The following is an 18,814-nucleotide window of genomic DNA, read 5'->3' as shown; positions in this document are numbered from 1 at the left end:
GATGCAGGAAGACAAACATTTACAAGTGGACAATTTTTCTCCCCCCCTCCTGGTGTAACTCGTTTCAACTCGCATTGCGCCTGCACGTGTCCACTTGACGACTTTATAGAAACTGGAAGACGCCCGTCAGCCCGCTGACCCCCGCGATCCCCCCCCGCTTCTCGCGGGCGGCGCCCCTGATGCATGTTGGGAACGTCGCGGCCTATAAATGGATGGCGCTGGTTGGCTGGCGGCCTCACGAGGAACACCAACATCTGGCCTCAATCTGTATCGTACGCCCCGCCGGCCGGCCCGTGGGAGACACTCGACGCTGAAGTTACACTCCAGTGCTACGCCTTAGAGGCCTGCTGGGGGCAAGTGTGTGTGTGTGTGCGCGCGCACAGAGGTCACGGTAGTTCATGACAGCATCCTCTCTCACTGCTGAGTCACCAAAAAAAAAAAAGGGGTGGACTGACTTTAATGTCCTTTTTAAAGTGGTTAAAGTCATATGTTAACAATTGTGTGTGTGTGTGTGTGTGTGTGGGGGGGGGGGGGGGGGGGGGGGGGGGGGGGGGGGGGGGTTTAGCTGTCAAACGTGTACATATTTTAATCAGATTAATCACGTCTTAGAATTTTGATAAGTATGTTTCTACCTTATTCCGTTCTTTTGAATAATAATAATAATAATAATAAAATAATAATAAATAAATAATTTGAAATTAGGTCATTTGAGTGACATTGAGCGAAAATTGAAAAGATAAGGAGAAACGAGCTTCTTGTGAAAAGATTCATTTTCTGTGACTTCGACACCAATTTTTTTGTTTACTGACACTGAATTAGATTTAATGTGACAAACGCTTTGATCATTCACATCTGTTCTATTATGTTCTATACGCTCTATTTCCTAAGAACCGACATGTTGACGGAACATTGAAAAGCGATACAATGCTGCCATCTGCTGGCCATAGTTAGTGGGTGTTTTGTGATTTTTACACTCATTCAGAAGGAGCGCTGCACAAGACGTTGCACTGCCCATTAAGAAAAAAAAAACGCAGTAATAACGTTTTTCGCAGAATTTGTTTGGATTTTAGTAAATGTCAAACGTTTTTGGCGCTCAAACTGTTAAAAAGGCTTTTCAACATTTTTTTTAATTTTTTTTTGCCTGCCAAATTTAAAGAGCATCTGTTATGTGTTAATTTGTTCAACTTGACCCCAGTATACTCTCCACAAATATATGCATTATTGTTAAATTTATTACTGCTAAATTTTGACGTGGACGTGACTGCTACGTTGCGACTGGAACAAGTAAGGGGCGGTCATTAATCACACGTTAAAAAAAAATTAGTGGCGTTAAAGGAACTTTAACTCAAAATTAACACACTAATGCACTACTTTGCCCTCCCTCATATATATTATATATAGAGGTCAACATTGTCCAGATAATCCATGTACTGTCTGTCTTTCTTAGCTGGCATTTGGACATATGGACATTCAATTTATGCAAATCATGACAAAAACTCGTTCAAATATGTCATATTTCATAAAGTGCAATATTAGGGAGTGTTATTTTTTTTCTCAGTGAAGAATTACATAAGAACAATTGTTGCTTTTTTTTTTTTTTTTTTGAGAGACTGGAACGGATTCATGACATTTCCATTCATTACAATGGGAAAAGATGATTTGAGATACAAGATTGAAACTACACAAGTTTTTTTTTTTAGTTTGAGAAAAACATGTCTTTCTTTCCTTGAAAAATTCAACTTTTTCTCAAACATGGGTGAATATTACTCTCATAACATTCTTGTAGCATCTGTTGTTGTTTTGTTGAAATCCTGAGCAACAGATGCACACGCAGACACACAAGATGAAGATATCATCCAATGAAGATAAAACGACTGCTGGCCAAGACGGGTTATTACAAGTAGGTGCTGAGTAGAAAGAGAAGGCCATATTTCCACAGACTTGACACAAATTAGTTTAAAAAAAAAAAAAAAAAAAAAAACTAACAACTTCATTGGCGCTTTGATGCTGCGAGCAGACGTGTTGACAGGCTGAAGTTGTTTCGCTGCGAAAACAAAGAAAGAATCCAAATGCGAACATCATCTGATAAATGTTCTTTCCTTGTCCGCGTGCCAAAAAGTCGACGCCCTCCCAACATCTCACGCACACAAACACACAATGGGGTTGGCCATGTGGGCACGCCAGCAAGCTGACAGCTGACCAATCACAACCCAACAAACTTTTGGGGACTTTCCAAAACATTTTTTTTTCTTTTCTTGCCTGTGCTTGCTTTTCTCAACTTAGTTTTTTGTCTACTTGAATTGACAACTTTTGCATGTGTCTGTGTGTTGTCTAATTTCAATTGAGGAATGTGGGCTAAAGTTCACAGGCAAACATGAGCGAACAATTCAATTTTCTGATGCGATAAAATGACCAACTTGAAAGTCTGCGCGTGTGAATATCTTTGTGTGTCTTGAGAGGTTATATGTTCACTTGGACGTATGATCATGTCACACCTGGAAATGTTGACATGTCCCTTTAGAGAGCGTCGACGTCATCGTCACACATAATTCAACAAAAAAAAAGGGGGGGGGTCAAATATGGTGAAGAGATAAATCTGAGAAAGGATAAGGAAACACTTTTTATAAGACAGACTTTTAAAACAATTTGAAAAAGTCACATTTTTAGAGAAATTTGTTTAGTTTTTTTTCTCAGAAAAATTGCTTAGAAAAGGATTAGGACTACAAATACTATAAAGAAGAGCATATTAACTATTTCACAATTTGTGTAATTATTTAAGCAAACAAATAAGGCAAACAATGTTGGAATTGTTTTTTAAGAAAAAAATACATTTGGAAAAAATATTGTTAGGAAAGAATAATATTTAACATATATATTTTCAAGAGGAATATAATTGTAAAAGAAAAACTGATATTCTTTTTTTTTTGCTTTTTTTTGCAAGAAAATAAACTATTTTGAGAAAAACGTTTTTGCTCAAAAACCCGAGTTGAATTATAAGTTTTTTTTTTTAAAGGTTTTTTTTATTATTATTATTTTTACATACTGTATATTCCAGTAGTACTATTTTAGTTAGATTGTAGTTGAATTTTAAAGGGGTACTTGACTCATTGAGGCATTTTCAGCAGTAAAAAGTTCATATTTTGTCTATAATTAATGTTATAATTTCATTATTGTTCATGTACAATTAGTACCTTTAACTTGCTGTTGACTGATGATGACATCACCTGTGATGAGGAAGTAGGTAATGACCAATTCTGGCTCAATTTACTGACAAAACCAAGAAAACAGGTGAGCCATGATTGGTCATTTCCTACTTCCTCAGCACAGGTGATGTCATCATCAGTCGACAGCAAGTAGAAAAATTATGTTTTAGAGTTAGTTGTACATGAAAAATTAAAGTTTTCAAATTAATTCTGGACAAAATATTAACTTTTCACTGCTAAAAATGGTTCAATGGGTCAAGTATCCCTTTAAGAGGAAACGTTTTTGTTTTAAAACAAAACAAAAAAAGTAACTAAAATGACCCATTTTTCAAAACATTTTTTGTTAGAATTTAGACAAAACACTATTAAAGAAAAAAAAAGTGTCGATTCCCCCCCCACCCCGTTTTTTTTTTTTTTTTAAACTTTCAAGAAATAGTTGTTCTTTGTATGAGTCTTAATTTTCTGCCCAGCAGGCAACAAAAGTTTGGAAGCAGCCAAGCAGAGGCCCAGTCATGACTCCCCCACCCCCAGTCCCCATTGGCGCCCACGTCCCCCCCCCACCACCACCACCACACACACACACGTCGGGCCTGTCAGGAAGAGTGAACAATGTGACCCTCGGCAGTGGCGATAACATTCCCCCCCGCCCAGAGAATTCCTCCCCGGCCACAGCTTTCCTTTCACATTCGGCCTGTTGTTTTCACTGCCGCCACCAGCGCCTGTGTTTTTCTTCAACCTCATCATCTGGCCTCGGATTAATGAGGAGGGGCGGGTGGGTATTCGCAGACCCCGCCCCCCTCACCTCACATGTGTGGCAGACATGTTTGTTTTCAATCAGCGAGAACAGTCTAATCGCCACGGGATGTCTTGTTGCTCTTTTGCTTGCCTGCAGGTTTGTAACAAGCTCCAATAGGGCCCCTGCATGGGCACGGAGCTTTCAAGGGGGGCCCCCGGGCAACATTCCCCAGGGCACCCAAGCAAGAAGGGATCGGGTGCCCCGGCAGCCATTTGTAGTACGTATACCATTTGGGATGTAACGATATCCAAACATCACGATATGATAATTATCACGATATTGTGGGGAGGTTGGAAATACAAAAAAAGGTCACAATATTGTAAAAAAAAAAACAAAAAAAACACATGCTTTTGTACATAAGGGCAATGAAAAATCTTATAAAAATATTTTAAATATATATAAAAATATATCATTATATTGAGGCACATACTTGCTAATGTAAGCACACACTGAGTTCCACCACATATTGACTCGCTTCACAAAAATATTACATTCCCCTTCATCTGACCATTAGCGTGGATTTGAAACATAGAAGGGCCAAAACGTCTCTTACGAAAATTCAACTCCACTAAAAAAAGACCACCAGGGGGTGCTCGAACTTCACAAATGTAAATCAACCCGACAGATGTGCTGCTTTTAATATCGTAACATGATGACGACGATATATTGTGGCAGTTTTAATATCGTGATATCACGATATTGCCGGTCTCGTTACACCCCTAGTATACATAGTACGTCATTTTAAAATTGCACATCTGCATCTTCAATAAACAATCACCATTAGGGGTGCTTCATTCAAGTGACTTGTATTGTTTTCATTTGTTTAACTTTAGCAAGAATCCTTCTGAGTGAGTCGGAAAATAGGAAAATAAAATTACTAATCACATGGTCGTTTAAAAAAACAAAAAAACAAAAAACCTTACTATATATACATGGTCATTTAAAAAAATGTAAATAAAAGCTTTATTATAAACATGTTTAAAAAACGCCTTACTATACATGGTTTTAGCTATACATTATTTATACTATACATTATTTTAGCTATTTTACGATACATGATTGTTTAAAAAAAAAACAAAAAAAAACTTTAATATACATGATAATCAACCAACCAATCAGATTCTGGCTCTTATCACAGAATGCACCAATCAGATTGCGACTTATTCAGTAACTTGCTTAACCCCGCCTACCATGCAATTTGGCCACACCCTTTTAATTTACAAAGATACATTTTGTACATGGGCGGCACGGTAGTCGAGTGGTTAGCACGTCCGCTTCCCAGTTCTGAGGTCTCCGGTTCGAGTCCAGGCTCGGACCTTCCTGGGTGGAGTTTGCATGTTCTCCCCGTGCCCGCGTGGGTCTTCTCCGGGTACTCCGGTCTCCTCCCACATTCCAAAGACATGCATGGCAGGTTAATTGGGCGCTCCGAATTGTCCCTATAGGTGTGCGTGAGTGTGGATGGTTGTTCGTCTCTGTGTGCCCTGCGATTGGTTGGCAACCAGTCCAGGGTGTCCCCTGCCTACTGCCCAGAGCCAGCTGAGATAGGCGCCAGCAGCCCCCGCGACCCTTGTGAGGAATAAGCGGTCAAGAAAATGGATGGATGGCATTTTGTACATTTTGGTCATGGTTGTTTTTAAAAATACGCCTACACTGTCATTTAAAAACAAAAACACCTTACTATTAAGGTTGTCAAAAGTATCAATAATATGAAACCGGATGGCCCCTTAGAGGGCTTGAAACCACATTCTGGAGGTAATTTCTTTCGTATTGCATTTGGACAGGATGTCTCAGTCTGAAGAGCTTCAAACAGATTGCTTTTGACTGTACATGGAATCACTCTACAGCAGGGTCACTTGATTAGTCTGTACTTTAGCACTTATAATATAAATAGTCTGCATGTAAAAAGGTCAGCACTAACATTCACCTCCCTAAAAAAAACTGCGTGATTTAATGCATTTTATGACTACAAAGGAATTGGGATTATGTTAGGTGTGATGTCTTGTCTGCGATTGGCTGGCAACCAGTCCAGGGTGTCCCCCGCCTACTGCCCAGAGCCAGCTGAGATAGGCGACAGCACCCCCCGCGACCCTTGTGAGGAATAAGCGGTCAAGAAAATAGATGGATGGATGATGTCTTGTAAATGTTGACTATTTTGCTTCTGTATGCCATGTTGTTAAATAAATAAATAAATAAATAAATAAATAAATAACGTAGTTGACCCCTGGTTTATCGAACGTGTAATTTAAATTGTTTAAACTTTAAATTCTGGATGAACCATTCGACACGCATGAATGACAAATTTGCCTTCTGGTTCGTTATTCGCTATGGCATTTATTATTATTTTAGCTGGTTAGCAGCGACCCGGAAGTTAAACACCGACCGGAAATGGAAAGGGAATTGTTTGGCTGGGCTTGGCGGTTTGTTTGATTTGAAAACTTGGTTAAAGTTACGTTAATAGGTTTTTTGTTTTTTTTTGGATCGTTTCCATGCACAGAGGCGACCACAATAATGGAATATTGTCTCCACATCAGCTGCTGCCCGTCTACCTTCACGTCAACTGAAGATAAGTCCGCCACGTGTTGTGAAAAGGTAAGTCGTGCTCAACTTTTCCACGTTTTCACTGCATGGTCCTCTAAATGTGTATTTTTGTTTTAAAAAAAAAAAGAAGAACAAAAAGAACCATCGTCTCATATTTAGCGTGTCCTCAGTTGACTGGTTTAGATAAAAACATATAGGTGCGTTTACACAATCTAACGAGATAGGGTGCAATGTAAAATGCGTTTATTAGTCTACTTGTAAAAAACGAGAAACTGTGAGTTAATAATAATGAATACAAAACGATCACAGAGCAGGATTAAAGGACAAACAGTTGGAGAATTTGATATGTTTTAAGTCCTTGACTTGTGTGATCGGTTGATGCTGCATTCGAGGATGGTCGGAATTTATCTGAGTTGGTTTTCCCCGTTCCAACCTGAAAGCGTTGGAGGCGAAAGTAAAAACAACCAAAATAGTGGATCGTGATAAAATGTTTAATTTTATTATTTTGGTCCTCAAAACTAATTTTGACCTCCAGCAAACGTGCCTTTTCGCAATTTTGCATCATTTATTTCATACAATTCAGTAGTTCACCGTAAAATTTCATGCGGGGAGATAGCGGCATACTGTCACGTACGTTGTGTTACCTGGAGTTATGTCTAATTTTTATGAATGAAGAAAGCTATCTAGTTTTATACTCGAATACATTGTGTTTTCGCATTCACTCTCTATGTTTCCAAAGGGAGCTTTCTTCATTCATAAATATTCGACATAACTTCACGTAAGACCTATGGGAAGGTATTTGTCTAAAAAAATATCCCACAAATAAATTATTGATTTTCACATGTGTTTTTCAGATGCACAAATATATCCGCAATTTTCACATGTCTTTTTAAATTTCGTTTGTGCATTTTCCGTGACTTCTGCTTACGAGTTGTCGAAAGTGCGTTTATGGATCGTCGCACCTCCGTCCACGGGGAGGCAGTGTTGCTGTCTCCATTGAACGAGAACGAGCAGTTTCTCGTTTAAAATTGGACGCCGGAAAACAGAAATCAAGTCTTTATCTGGCCTTCCATTGTGTGTTTATTTTGCACAAGTCGCGGAACAAAATGCGACCTTAGGTTGTTTCCCTTGAGCTTGTTTTGCCTTCACTCGAAAGACGGTCTTCTTCTGCTGTTAAATTTTCTTCTTCGACGCCACTCAGCAGCTGATCTGACTATACATACATCATGGGCAAGTTGTAAAATGTTTGAAGTCCTGTTGTTTGTTTAACACATTTAAAACATCTTAAATTATCCTCTTTCTGATAAGTACTATCTCAATTGTTCTCCAATTTTGATTTTGTAAATGTATAGGCTCGTATGCCGAGTAATCTTGGTCTAGTGGCTATACAGTAATATATACAGATCAGCGCTGCTGCTTACTGGCGTAGAAGAAGAAATTTTAACAGAAGAAGAAGATTGTCTTTCGAGTGAAGGCAAAACAAGCTCAAGGGAAACCAAACTAAGGTCGCGTTTTGTTCCGCGACATGTGCAAAAATAAACACATAATGGAAGGTCAGATAAAGACTTGATTTCCGTTTTCCAGTGTCCAATTTTAAACTAGAAACGGCTCGTTCTCACTTAATGGAGACGGCAACACTGCCTCCCCGTGGACGTAAATATCTGAGGGCTTGCGTGTGTGAAAATCTCAAAACAGCGCGATGATCAACAAACGCACTTTCGACAACTCGCAAGCAAAAGTCATGGAAAATGCACACACAAACTTAAAAAAAAGACATGTGAAAATCGCGGATATATTTGTGCATCTGAAAAACACGTGAAAAACACGAATTTATTTGTGTGAATATTTTTGAGACAAATCTGCCCATAGTCGCCATTGTAAGAGTGACGTCACATTGTAGTCCGTCGGTGAAGTCGGGATCTTTTTATTTTTTCATGACATCGCAAGTGGGATTTCTAAATTCAAGGGGGCGTTCCCGTACTTCCTGTTTTGAAGTTGGTGAACTTCCTGGTTTGAAGACAGAAATTTCCGACTACCGACCACCCTCGAATGCGGCATCAGTTTCAGAGGGCGGGGCAGCAGCGGTTGGCGAAGGCTCATGGGCGTGAGAAGGGTGGAGTCAGCAGAGCGGCCTGAGCGGGTAGGGGCGTGGCTTCAATTGGAAAGCACTCACCTGCTTGTTCACTGCATGTACCCCCTTGCATTATATGAAAAATAATCGACAGCCAATCTGTCGTCAAAACTTCAATAATATGACATTTATCAAGTAGTGAGGTGAATATTTAAGAGTTGTTTGAAAACAAAGTGTTTTATGCAAATTGGCACCCACGATATGCAAATGAGCATGACTGACTGCTTCCGTTTGTGTTTTCTTGCCATGATGGAGGCCGTTTGGGACACGGATGGGTCTGCGCTTCAACCATGCAATTGGAAAGCTGCTTTTCCACAGGTGCGTGTACTTTTTTGACACAAAGTATGCCATGCCGTGTGCTCGAGGAGGCGTGTCCGATGCCACTTAGCCATTTGGCAGTGCTCTTTGATTCTTTGACTTGCGCTTGATCTACTTAGACACACGTCAGAACAACATTCAATGGTTCTCAACATGTGCTTTTTTTTTTTTAACATCACATTGATGTGGCCCAAATTATTAAAAAATAAATGTAGAAAATATAAACAACTTACAAACAAAATAAAAACAGCTTCTTTTCAAATGTTTAAAAAAAAAATCTATTAGTTTGATATTATTTTTTTAAATGAATACTATGTGTAAAAAAAAAAAAAAAAAAAAACCTTAATAAAAGCACATGTCCAGGAGCACTGAATGATGTACTTGTCTGGTTCCACGTGTGTCAGTGTTGTGCAGTGTTGATGAATTTGGTTTGGCTTATAGAGAGATGGCTCAGCAAGTTGGTTTTTGGTTGCGCCCATGTACCGAATGACTTTCCAAAATGGACAAATTATTTGGTACATGCTAGTTGTTGTCTTGACTAATGTTTGCAGGTTATGATGGTAGATAGACAAGTCATGAGGTGTCTGTCGATAGCCGTCAAGTGTACCTAATCAAGTGTCTAAATATTAGGTACACTCTCAGTCTGATTTCTTGACTATTCTGGACATTGTTTATTGACAGATCATGTGCACAAATATGAGTGGACAGTTGAACCTCTGCATGTTGTTCCATGTGCTCTGTCAACTTCAACGTGCTAGTAAGTGATGTGTGCTACTTCAAATGTGCATAGAAATAGATTGCTAAAAAATTGTTTTGCTTTTACTGATGATTCCACATGCTAACGATTTTTAACTGAGGCATTTTAATGACAATTTGGCATCATTACTTACTGTCAGTTTTTTTTTTTTTTTTTTTTTGAGCTAGGTAGCATTGGACTTAGCTGTGACCCCAAAGTGTAGTGATTAATTTGATGTGATTGAGCATGACTGACTCTGTTTTGTTTTTGTTTCCTGCCAGGATGGAGGAGGTGTCGGGCGAACACGCAGCCCTACAGACTCAAGACTTGAGGACATGTGGACGCTACGTTCACATCAAGCTGCTTTTGGACAGGTGTGTGCGCTGTTTGAAGGCAAATGTGTGCTTTGAGGTATGTGATGTCACTGAGCCATTTCTCAGTGCGCTTGACATACGGCACGCACACAGCGGATCATCATTCAATGCTTATGAACATGCGCTTTGTTAAATGATTGAAAATTTTTGGCAAAAATAACACTGAGGTATTTTGACATCTGGATGTTATTTTTGCCCACTTGTGAAAATAATGGTATGAAAAAAAAAAAAATCTTCCGCACATGTCCAGAAACATTGAATGATATTGTTGTATTTTCGTGTGTTTGTTGTGTTTTGGCCGATAGAGATAGCTTGCTTGTGCTCATGTGACATCACATACAACATGCTTCCATGTTATACACCAGTGTTTGGAATCTGAGTCCAACATTATTGCTGTGTCCAAAAAAAGTCAAATATATTTTTCAACTAGAACAAGTGTCTCCGTGTTTTATTTACAACTGTACTTGTGACTTTTCAAAATTGTGACTATTTAGCAGTGTCATGAATGGATTGCAAGTAGAATTTTTCAGGTTCTCCTTGAAGACGTTTTGGCCTTACGTCCGAGCTGGCTTTCTCGGTTCATTTTCAAGGCCAAATGGCATTTTCAGCGTGAATCGAGGAAGCCTGTTTGGACCACAGGCCAAAAAGTCTTCAAGAACAATCCATTCAAGGCCCCAAAAATGCTGTCGTGAAACTATTAAGTTTCACCATGTAAATTAATGGACATAGCTCCACCCACTTCAGGAAAAAGTGTTAATTTGAATTGTTGACCACTCCCTCTCAGAATTGACCAATCACCTTGCTGCATGCAAATAAATTTGCATAGCCACGCCTACTTTTACATACCAGACAGGCCATATTGCCTAATTTGCATAGCCACAGCCACTTATGCAAAGTAGCAGGCATATAAATTTGCATAAACCACGCCCACTTTTGAAGCTAACCAATCAGATTCTGGCTCTTATCACAGAACGTACCAATCAGATTGATTTTTGCTCAGCAATGTGCTTAACCCCACCTCCCATGCAATTTAGCCACACCCCTTTATTTTACAAAGATGCATTTCAAGAAAGCTTTTGTAATGTGTTGGTTGTAATGTTACAAGAAGAATTCATAAGATGCAATTTTTCAACTTTTTTTTTTTTTGCAGAATATGTTAAATGGCAAAAAAAAACTTAAAAAAAAAAAAAAAAAAAAAAGTTAAAAACTAAAAGTAAAAAAATAAAATAAAATACTTGACTTAGTCATTTCCAGCAGTAAAAAGTTAGTATTTTGTCCAGAACTAATTTGATAATTTCATTAATTTTCATATCCAATTGATACCTTTTAAAAAGTAATTTATTTGCTTGCTTCCAACTGAAGACGACATCACCTTTGTTGAGCAAGTAGGTAACAACCAATCGTGACTCACCCATTTCCTGGGTTTGGTCAGCAAAGAGCCATGATTGGTTGTTACATACTTCACCACAGGATGTTATCTTCAGTGGACAGCAAGCAAAGAAATTACTTTTTTTTTTTTTAAAGTATTAATTGTACATGAAAAATAACATTACCAAATCAATTCTGGACAAAACAGTAACTTTTTACTGCTTGAAACGGCCCAATGAGTCAAGTATCCCTTTTTAAAAAAAAAAAAAAAAAAAAAAAGGTGACTTAATTGCCATCTTCTTGTCGTCGCCAGGTGAAGTCGTGAGCCAGCGGCAGCAGATCATGCAGACCTAAGAAAACCACATCAGTGAGTCAGGTCAACTTGTGCAGTAAATGTTTTTGAAATGTGGTGAAACTTACCAACCAGTACAGAAGGGGATTCGGGCCAAATCACTCACTCACACAGCTGCATTGCCAGGGAGCCTGCCATATTCCTCTGCGCTTGCGGCAGAACATTGAAGATATGAAGGAGAAGCGCGCCCAGTTGACAACATTCAAAGCTGACTGGCAATTGAGTCAACTTCAAGCTGATGGCATCAATGCAGCACCAAGAAAACAAGTGTTGGAACAACAGTCACTGTCAGCTCAAGAGGACAAAAACAAAAAAAAAAAAAAGCTTTTTTTTTAATGCAACAAATTGAAACCCACCAGAGCAGAAGAGGACCTGCGAGTTGTTCCTGGGACTGTCAGTGATGACGAATCTGCATTCACAGGAAGATCACCATGAAGAAAACTTAGGTGACATGCATTGACAAAGAGTACAAGAACCAGTCAAGCTTTTACTTCACTTTAACACGTCAACAATTAAAACAAACAAAAAAACACAGCAGCAATGAAGACTATGTTTGTGTTCTTTGCCCCCACAGGTGCAGGATCTTTGTGGCAAGCAGTTTCTCCATGACCAAGTCAAGACTGTACCTTTGGCTGGAGAAAAAAAAAAAAAAAGAAAAAAAAAGTGGGTCAACTTCTCCATGGCTTTACTCAGGTCTCTAGATAAAAAGGTACAGTTACCTTTTCTTGTGCCGACACATCAGTGTTGGTTTTCTTCTGCTTATGTCCACTAGGTGAGAGTTTGTCAACCCTGGTCCTTGGAGCACACTATCCAGCTTGTTTTGCAGATCTCCCAATTCCCAACGCAGGTGATTCCAATGACAGCTCATCAGCAAGCTTTTGCGAAGCCTGATAACGAACCTTCACCTGTGTTGGAATTGCAAGCCATGGAAAACAGGCGGGATAGTGTTCCCTGAGGACCAGGGTTGAGAAACAGATCTTGTGGACATAAGCAGAAGAAAAAACGTCAACGAGTCAGCACAACAACAAAAAAGTTTAAGGGATACTTTATTTAGCCATTATTGGCAGTCAAACAATTTTACCTATAATAAATTTGATATTTTCATTATTTTTCATGTACAATCAGTGCCTTTAAAAACACATTTTGCAACTTGCTGTCAACTGAAAATGACAGAGGGCTCAGGTAACTAATCACAGCTCAGCTTGTGAATGTCATCATTACTCAATGTAATGTACATGTATTGTAAGGGTTGGTGAACTAAACAGGCCAAGCGGCGAACAAACAACTTTAATGGCAATTTGCATGCAACTGTCAGCCGCAACCACGCCGGAAGAAAACTGCTCCAAACGCACGCGCTTAGCTGACCAAAACAAATCCTGTGTTGCCTTCACGGCCCGTCCAGACAATACGAAACTACCCAACCCGCGACCCACCCACAAAGATTGCTACAAAACACTAGTGGTTCAAATCGGAGATGTATAATTTCACTTGGCCTACACTTTTTTAGCATGCGCTAGTTTACCAACTGGAGATGGCTAGGGTTTTTGTTTTTTTAATTTTTAAGTATCTATATTGAATTAATTTTTAAATGGTGTTTACATGTCATTTAACATGAAACACAAAAAGTTGGATATGTTTAGTGGTAAATTGTAACAGTAGGAAAAAAACCTGAAGCTAAAAGGCTTCAGAGCTGATATTTTGACTTTTGTTGGTTTAAAAAAAAAATAATTAAAAAAATTGAAGGACCTGGGGGGAACGGAACAAAAAAAAAAAAAAAAAAAGTACATGTTGCAATTGCAATTTTTTTTGGACTGAATCGTTAAAGCCCTAGTAAATGTACCTTTTTGAGGGTCCCGAGTGAAGCGCAGTTCAATGCAGCTTTGCAGGAACTACAAAAAGACGTTTAAAAAATAGTTGATTTCTAATTGACGTTCATGTACAAACACTGACAACCTACCTTCTGCCAAACTATGCTCTTCTCCAAACGCTGGAAAGAAAGAAAAAAGGGGGGGGGGGGAAATAAAGTGCGTCGTGTTATTTACGATATTCGGTTTCGAAGTACCGTTTGAGTTTGACAACTAAAAGCTTGAACAAATAAGTACTTACCGCGGGCATTTATACCCAAACGTGTCAAATAAAGGTTTGTCATTTTAGCACGCGGTTGACGTTAATGTACCGCGATCGAGCAAACATTTGAGCTAGCATGTTAGCAAGGTGTTGTTTGCACGCTGAAAAGGTGAACATGTTAAAAGTTACAACTACGAGTGTAAGAACAAGTTTTAAACAAACCTTTTGTCAGTTTTTGGTCATCTTGTGGAGATGAGTGGAGAAGCAGCAGGCGGAAGATGTCGACGTGTCAGGCCGGTGAAGAAAAGAAAGATCGTTTGTTCAATTGGTCACAGCTTAAATAGGTTTTCGGTAACTACGTCATCGAGTTTTTTTTCCAAAAGCTTTATTTAACCAAGAGAACAAAAAGAAAAGTCAACAGCATTTGGACAGAAAAGCTTCATAAAATCAGTAAATTGCTGGATGCGGGGATCGTACCCTGCTCTACTGCATCGGAGACCGTGTCATGAGCCATTGGACCAAACTCGCCCGGAAGTAGTTAACCTTTTCGTCCTAATTATGCTTTAGACCAATAAATGGTGGCCGAACAACTATTATTAATCGAACCGAAAATCCTGAAGTTCTGAAAGCCGAGATGGTCGAGTGGTATACGACATTGCTATCTTTCGGTTTTCATGTTCTCGAGTTCGAGCCTCGTTTTCGGCAACCTTGAGGTGTCGTCCTTACGTATTAGTTCGAGGATCCACAAGCGAGGATCGAACCCGCGACCACTTGAACTAGAAGCAAAGTTTTATACCATTCGACCATCGTGGTTGAATTTGACCGGTGCTTTGTCATATGTATTTGTATAATTTTAACGTTCTATACCATTCGACCATGAGAAGAATAAATGTGATAAGATCGAGTTTTGTTTGTGTGGGTAACTGGTCGAGTGGTTTACAACAAAGTTTCCGGTTCTGAAAGTCTCGGGTGCGATTCAACGTCCTTACCGCTTTTATGGGACGATTTCTCAAATAATTGAAAAACGAGGTGGGATCGAACCCGGTACCACCAGTCTGCAAGCCATTGTCTTATTCCATCTGCCAACATTTGACCATGCATTTGTTAGCAAATAGTGAAGATGATGTCGTGAACAAGTGACTCATGTTCCACCCTGAATGTAGTTACGCTGGTCATCCACAGGAGAGCAGTATTGTATCGTATCTCAGTTGCTTCTCCTTGAAACTGTCACCACGACCTTGACTCCACCCACACTGATTCGCGAAGCTTTTTCTCTGTTTTTTGTTAAACTGTATTTCCTTGCCGGCTTTAATGACGCGCGTCTTGTCATGTTATTGCGCAATTACATTACAAACAAGCCGAAACCCAGCTATACTAACTTGAAACGTCACCCTTCCAGGGAGTGCGCCATCCATTGGGGACATGTGGTACTGCACCAAAGCCACAAATTTCTACGTGGAGGATTTTTTGGCAAATAACTTTTGAACCCAATGGTCAAGAGCAGTGTTGTTTTTCATCCTGGTCGTCGGGGCACACTATCCAGCCTGTTTTCCAAGTCTCCATATTCCAAAGCAGGTGAAGATCGTTATCAGGCTTCTCCAGAGCTTGCTGATGAGCTGTCATTGGAATGACATGCGTTGGGAAAAGCGTTGGTCAACACAAACCACACCACATCTGGATACATTCAATATTTTTTATTTGCACAAAACCGAGATCAGAAAAAGTGCATGAGGTGAACACAACACTTGAAGAAAAAAACAAGTTATTACATTTTGTTGACTTTCAAATTCAGGGTCATTTAGAAAAAAAAAAAAACATTGGTCGTTTTTATTTTTTTTTATTTTTTTTTATTTTTTTTAAAGATTTAGTACAGTTCATGACCATTTACAAAAAAAATAAAAAATCCATCCATCCATCTTCTTCCGCTTATCCGGGGTCGGGTCGCGGGGGCAGCAGCTTCAGGAGGTAAACCCAGACTTCCCTCTCCCCAGCCACTTCAACCAGCAAAATAAAATTAATCAGCCTTACTATACAAGGTCGTTTGTTTTTAAATAAAATAAAACGCCTTACTATACATGGTCGTTCTTGTTTTTTAATAAACCGCTTTAACTAAACATGGTCGTTGTTTTTTTGTTTTTTTTATGCGGATAAAACGCCTGACTATACACATGGTCGTTTTTGTTTGTTTAAAACGCCTGGTTGGTTTAAAAATAAATAAATAAACAAAAAAAAACGACCATGTATAGTAAGGCGTTTTGTGTTTTTTTTAAATAAAACGCCATACTATACATTTTTTTTTTTTTTTTTTTACTAAAACGCCTTACTATATATGGGCGTTTGTTTTTTTTGTTTGTTTTTTTTATTAATAAAACGCTTTACTATACATGGTTGTTTAAAAAAAAAAAAACGCCTTACATACATGGTCATTTTTTTATTTGTTTGTTTGTTTGTTTGTTTGTTTTTTAAATAAACCGCCTTACTATACATGGTCGTTTTTTTTGTTTTTTTTTTTAAATAAAACGCCTCACTATACATGGTCGTAAAAAAAATGAAATAAAAACAAAAAACGTCCTACTATACATGGTTGTTTTTTGTTTTGTTTTTTGTTTTTTAATATACATGGTCTTTAAAAAAAACAAACAAACAAAAAAAAAAAACGTCCTACTATACATGGTCGTTTTTTAAAAAAACTAAAACGCCTTACTATACATGGTCGTTGTTTTTTAGTTTTTTTTTCTATGAAAATAAAATGCCTTACTATAAATGGTCGTTTTTTTTGTTTTGCTTTTGTTTTTTTTAAATAAAACGCCTTACTATACATGGTCGTTTTTTTTTTTTTTTTAATAAACCGCCTTCTTATACATGTTTTTTTTTTTTTTTTTTTTTTTTTTTTTTTTAAATAAAACGCCTTACTATACATGGTTGTTAAAAACAAAACAAAAAAAAAACGCCTTACTATACATGGTCTTTAAAAAAAAACAAAACTAAAACGCCTTACTATACATGGTCATTTTTTGTTTGTTTGTTTGTTTAAATAAAACGCCTTGGTCATGTTTTTTTTGTTTTTGTTTTTTGTTTTTTTAAATAAAACGCCTTACTGTACGTTTTCTTTTTCTTTCTTTTTTTTTATTTACTAAAATGCCTTACTATACATGGTCGTTTTTTGTTTTTTTTGTTTTTTAATAAAACGCCTTACTATACATGGGCATTTTTATTTATTTTTTATTTATTAATTTTTTTTAAATAAAACGCCTTACTATACATGGTCATTTTTTTTGTTTTTTTTGTTTTTTGTTTTTTTAAATAAAACGCCTTACTATACATGGTCGGTTTTTTTTGTTTTTTTTTTAATTAATGAAAATAAAACGCCTTACTATACATGGTCATTTTTGTTTTTGTTTGTTTGTTTAAATAGTCCTTGTTTTTTAATAAAACGCTTTAACTAAACATGGTCGTTTTTGTTGTTGTTTTTATGAGGATAAAACGCCTGACTATACATATGGTCGTTTTTGTTTGTTTAAAACGCCTGGTCGGTTTAAAAATAAATAAATAAATAAATAAAACGCCTTACTATATATGGTCGTTTTTGTTTTTTTTGTTTTTTTTTATTTAATAAAACACTTTACTATACATGGTTGTTAAAAAAAAAATAAAAAAAACGCCTTACATACATGGTCATTTTTTTGTTTGTTTGTTTGTTTGTTTGTTTGTTTTTTAAATAAACCGCCTTACTATACATGGTCGTTTTTTTGTGTGTGTTTTTTTTTAAAAATAAAACGCCTCACTATACATGGTCGTAAAAAAAATGAAATAAAAAAACAAACAAAAAACGTCCTACTATACATGGTTGTTTTTTTTGTTTTTTGTTTTTTTAATGTACATGGTCTTTAAAAAAAAAAAAAACGTCCTACTATACATGGTCGTTTTTTAAAAAAACTAAAACGCCTTACTATACATGGTCATTTTTTTTTCGTTTTGTTTTTTGTTTTTTTTAAATAAAACGGCTTACTATACATGGTCGTTTTTTTTTTGTTTGTTTGTTTTTTTTTAATGAAAATAAAATGCCTTACTATAAATGGTCGTTTTTTTTGTTTTGCTTTTGTTTTTTTGTTTTTTAAATAAAACGCCTTACTCTACGTTTTTTTTTTTTTTTTTTTTTTTTTTAATAAAACGCCTTACTATACATGGTTGTTAAAAACAAAACAAAAAAAAACGCCTTACTATACATGGTCTTTAAAAAAACAAAACAAAAAAAAACGTCCTACTATACATGGTCGTTTTTAAAAAAAACTAAAACGCCTTACTATACATGGTCTTTTTTTGTTTTTTTTGTTTGTTTAAATAAAACGCCTTGGTCATGTTTTTTTTGTTTTTGTTTTTTGTTTTTTTAAATAAAACGCCTTACTGTACGTTTTCTTTTTCTTTCTTTTTTTTTATTTACTAAAATGCCTTACTATACATGGTCGTTTTTTGTTTTTTTTGTTTTTTAATAAAACGCCTTACTATACATGGTCATTTTTATTTATTTTTTATTTATTAATTTTTTTTTAAATAAAACGCCTTACTATACATGGTCGGTTTTTTTTTGTTTTTGTTTTTTAATAAAACGCCTTACCATACATGGTCATTTTTTTTGTTTTTTGTTTTTTTAAATAAAACGCCTTACTATACATGGTCGTTTTTTTTGTTTTGTTTTTTTTTTTATTAATGAAAATAAAACGCCTTACTATACATGGTCATTTTTTGTTTTTGTTTGTTTGTTTAAATAGTCCTTGTTTTTTAATAAAACGCTTTAACTAAACATGGTCGTTTTTGTTGTTTTTTTTATGAGGATAAAACGCCTGACTATACACATGGTCGTTTTTGTTTGTTTAAAACGCCTGGTTGGTTTAAAAATAAATAAATAAACAAAAAAAAACGACCATGTATAG

At 36.9% G+C, this 18,814-nt stretch overlaps 1 protein-coding gene and 1 long non-coding RNA gene across 13 annotated transcripts in view; one reads left to right on the top strand and one right to left on the bottom strand.

Moving 5' to 3' along the window:
- The window catches only part of LOC144009123 (uncharacterized), a 30,628-nt gene extending 14,681 nt beyond the window's left edge, over positions 1 to 15,947 (top strand). The window contains exons 5-13 of one of the 11 annotated variants that reach the window (XR_013280842.1): positions 4,096 to 4,216; positions 6,494 to 6,588; positions 8,533 to 8,811; positions 8,924 to 8,986; positions 9,668 to 9,743; positions 10,004 to 10,096; positions 11,778 to 12,262; positions 12,391 to 12,525; positions 15,283 to 15,925. Coding sequence is in view for 7 of the 11 variants with exons in the window: in XM_077508651.1 (XP_077364777.1) it covers positions 4,126 to 4,216; positions 6,494 to 6,588; positions 8,924 to 8,986; positions 9,668 to 9,743; positions 10,004 to 10,053 (375 nt within the window). In the remaining 4 variants the exon portion in view is untranslated. Of the gene's footprint in view, positions 1 to 4,095; positions 4,217 to 6,493; positions 6,589 to 8,532; positions 8,812 to 8,923; positions 8,987 to 9,667; positions 9,744 to 10,003; positions 10,097 to 11,777; positions 12,347 to 12,390; positions 12,526 to 15,282 lie in introns of those variants that run through there. The other 10 variants (XR_013280843.1, XM_077508651.1, XR_013280840.1 and 7 more) reach the window with 10 other exon arrangements.
- On the bottom strand, positions 11,696 to 12,273 carry LOC144009125 (uncharacterized). Of its 2 annotated transcripts, none has more exons than XR_013280844.1 (3): positions 12,173 to 12,273; positions 11,885 to 12,051; positions 11,696 to 11,814 (listed from the first exon to the last, which is right to left on the bottom strand). It is a non-coding gene; the product is annotated as an uncharacterized LOC144009125 (long non-coding RNA). The 2 variants fall into 2 exon arrangements; XR_013280845.1 differs by having other exon boundaries at positions 12,142 to 12,215.
- Positions 15,948 to 18,814: the final 2,867 nt, after the last annotated feature.

Source organism: Festucalex cinctus, chromosome 20 (genome assembly GCF_051991245.1).
Source record: "Festucalex cinctus isolate MCC-2025b chromosome 20, RoL_Fcin_1.0, whole genome shotgun sequence".
NCBI classification, from domain to species: Eukaryota; Metazoa; Chordata; class Actinopteri; order Syngnathiformes; family Syngnathidae; genus Festucalex; species Festucalex cinctus.
The sequence above is the reverse complement of the archived record's forward strand: the minus strand, read 5'-3'. Positions and strand labels throughout refer to the sequence as shown.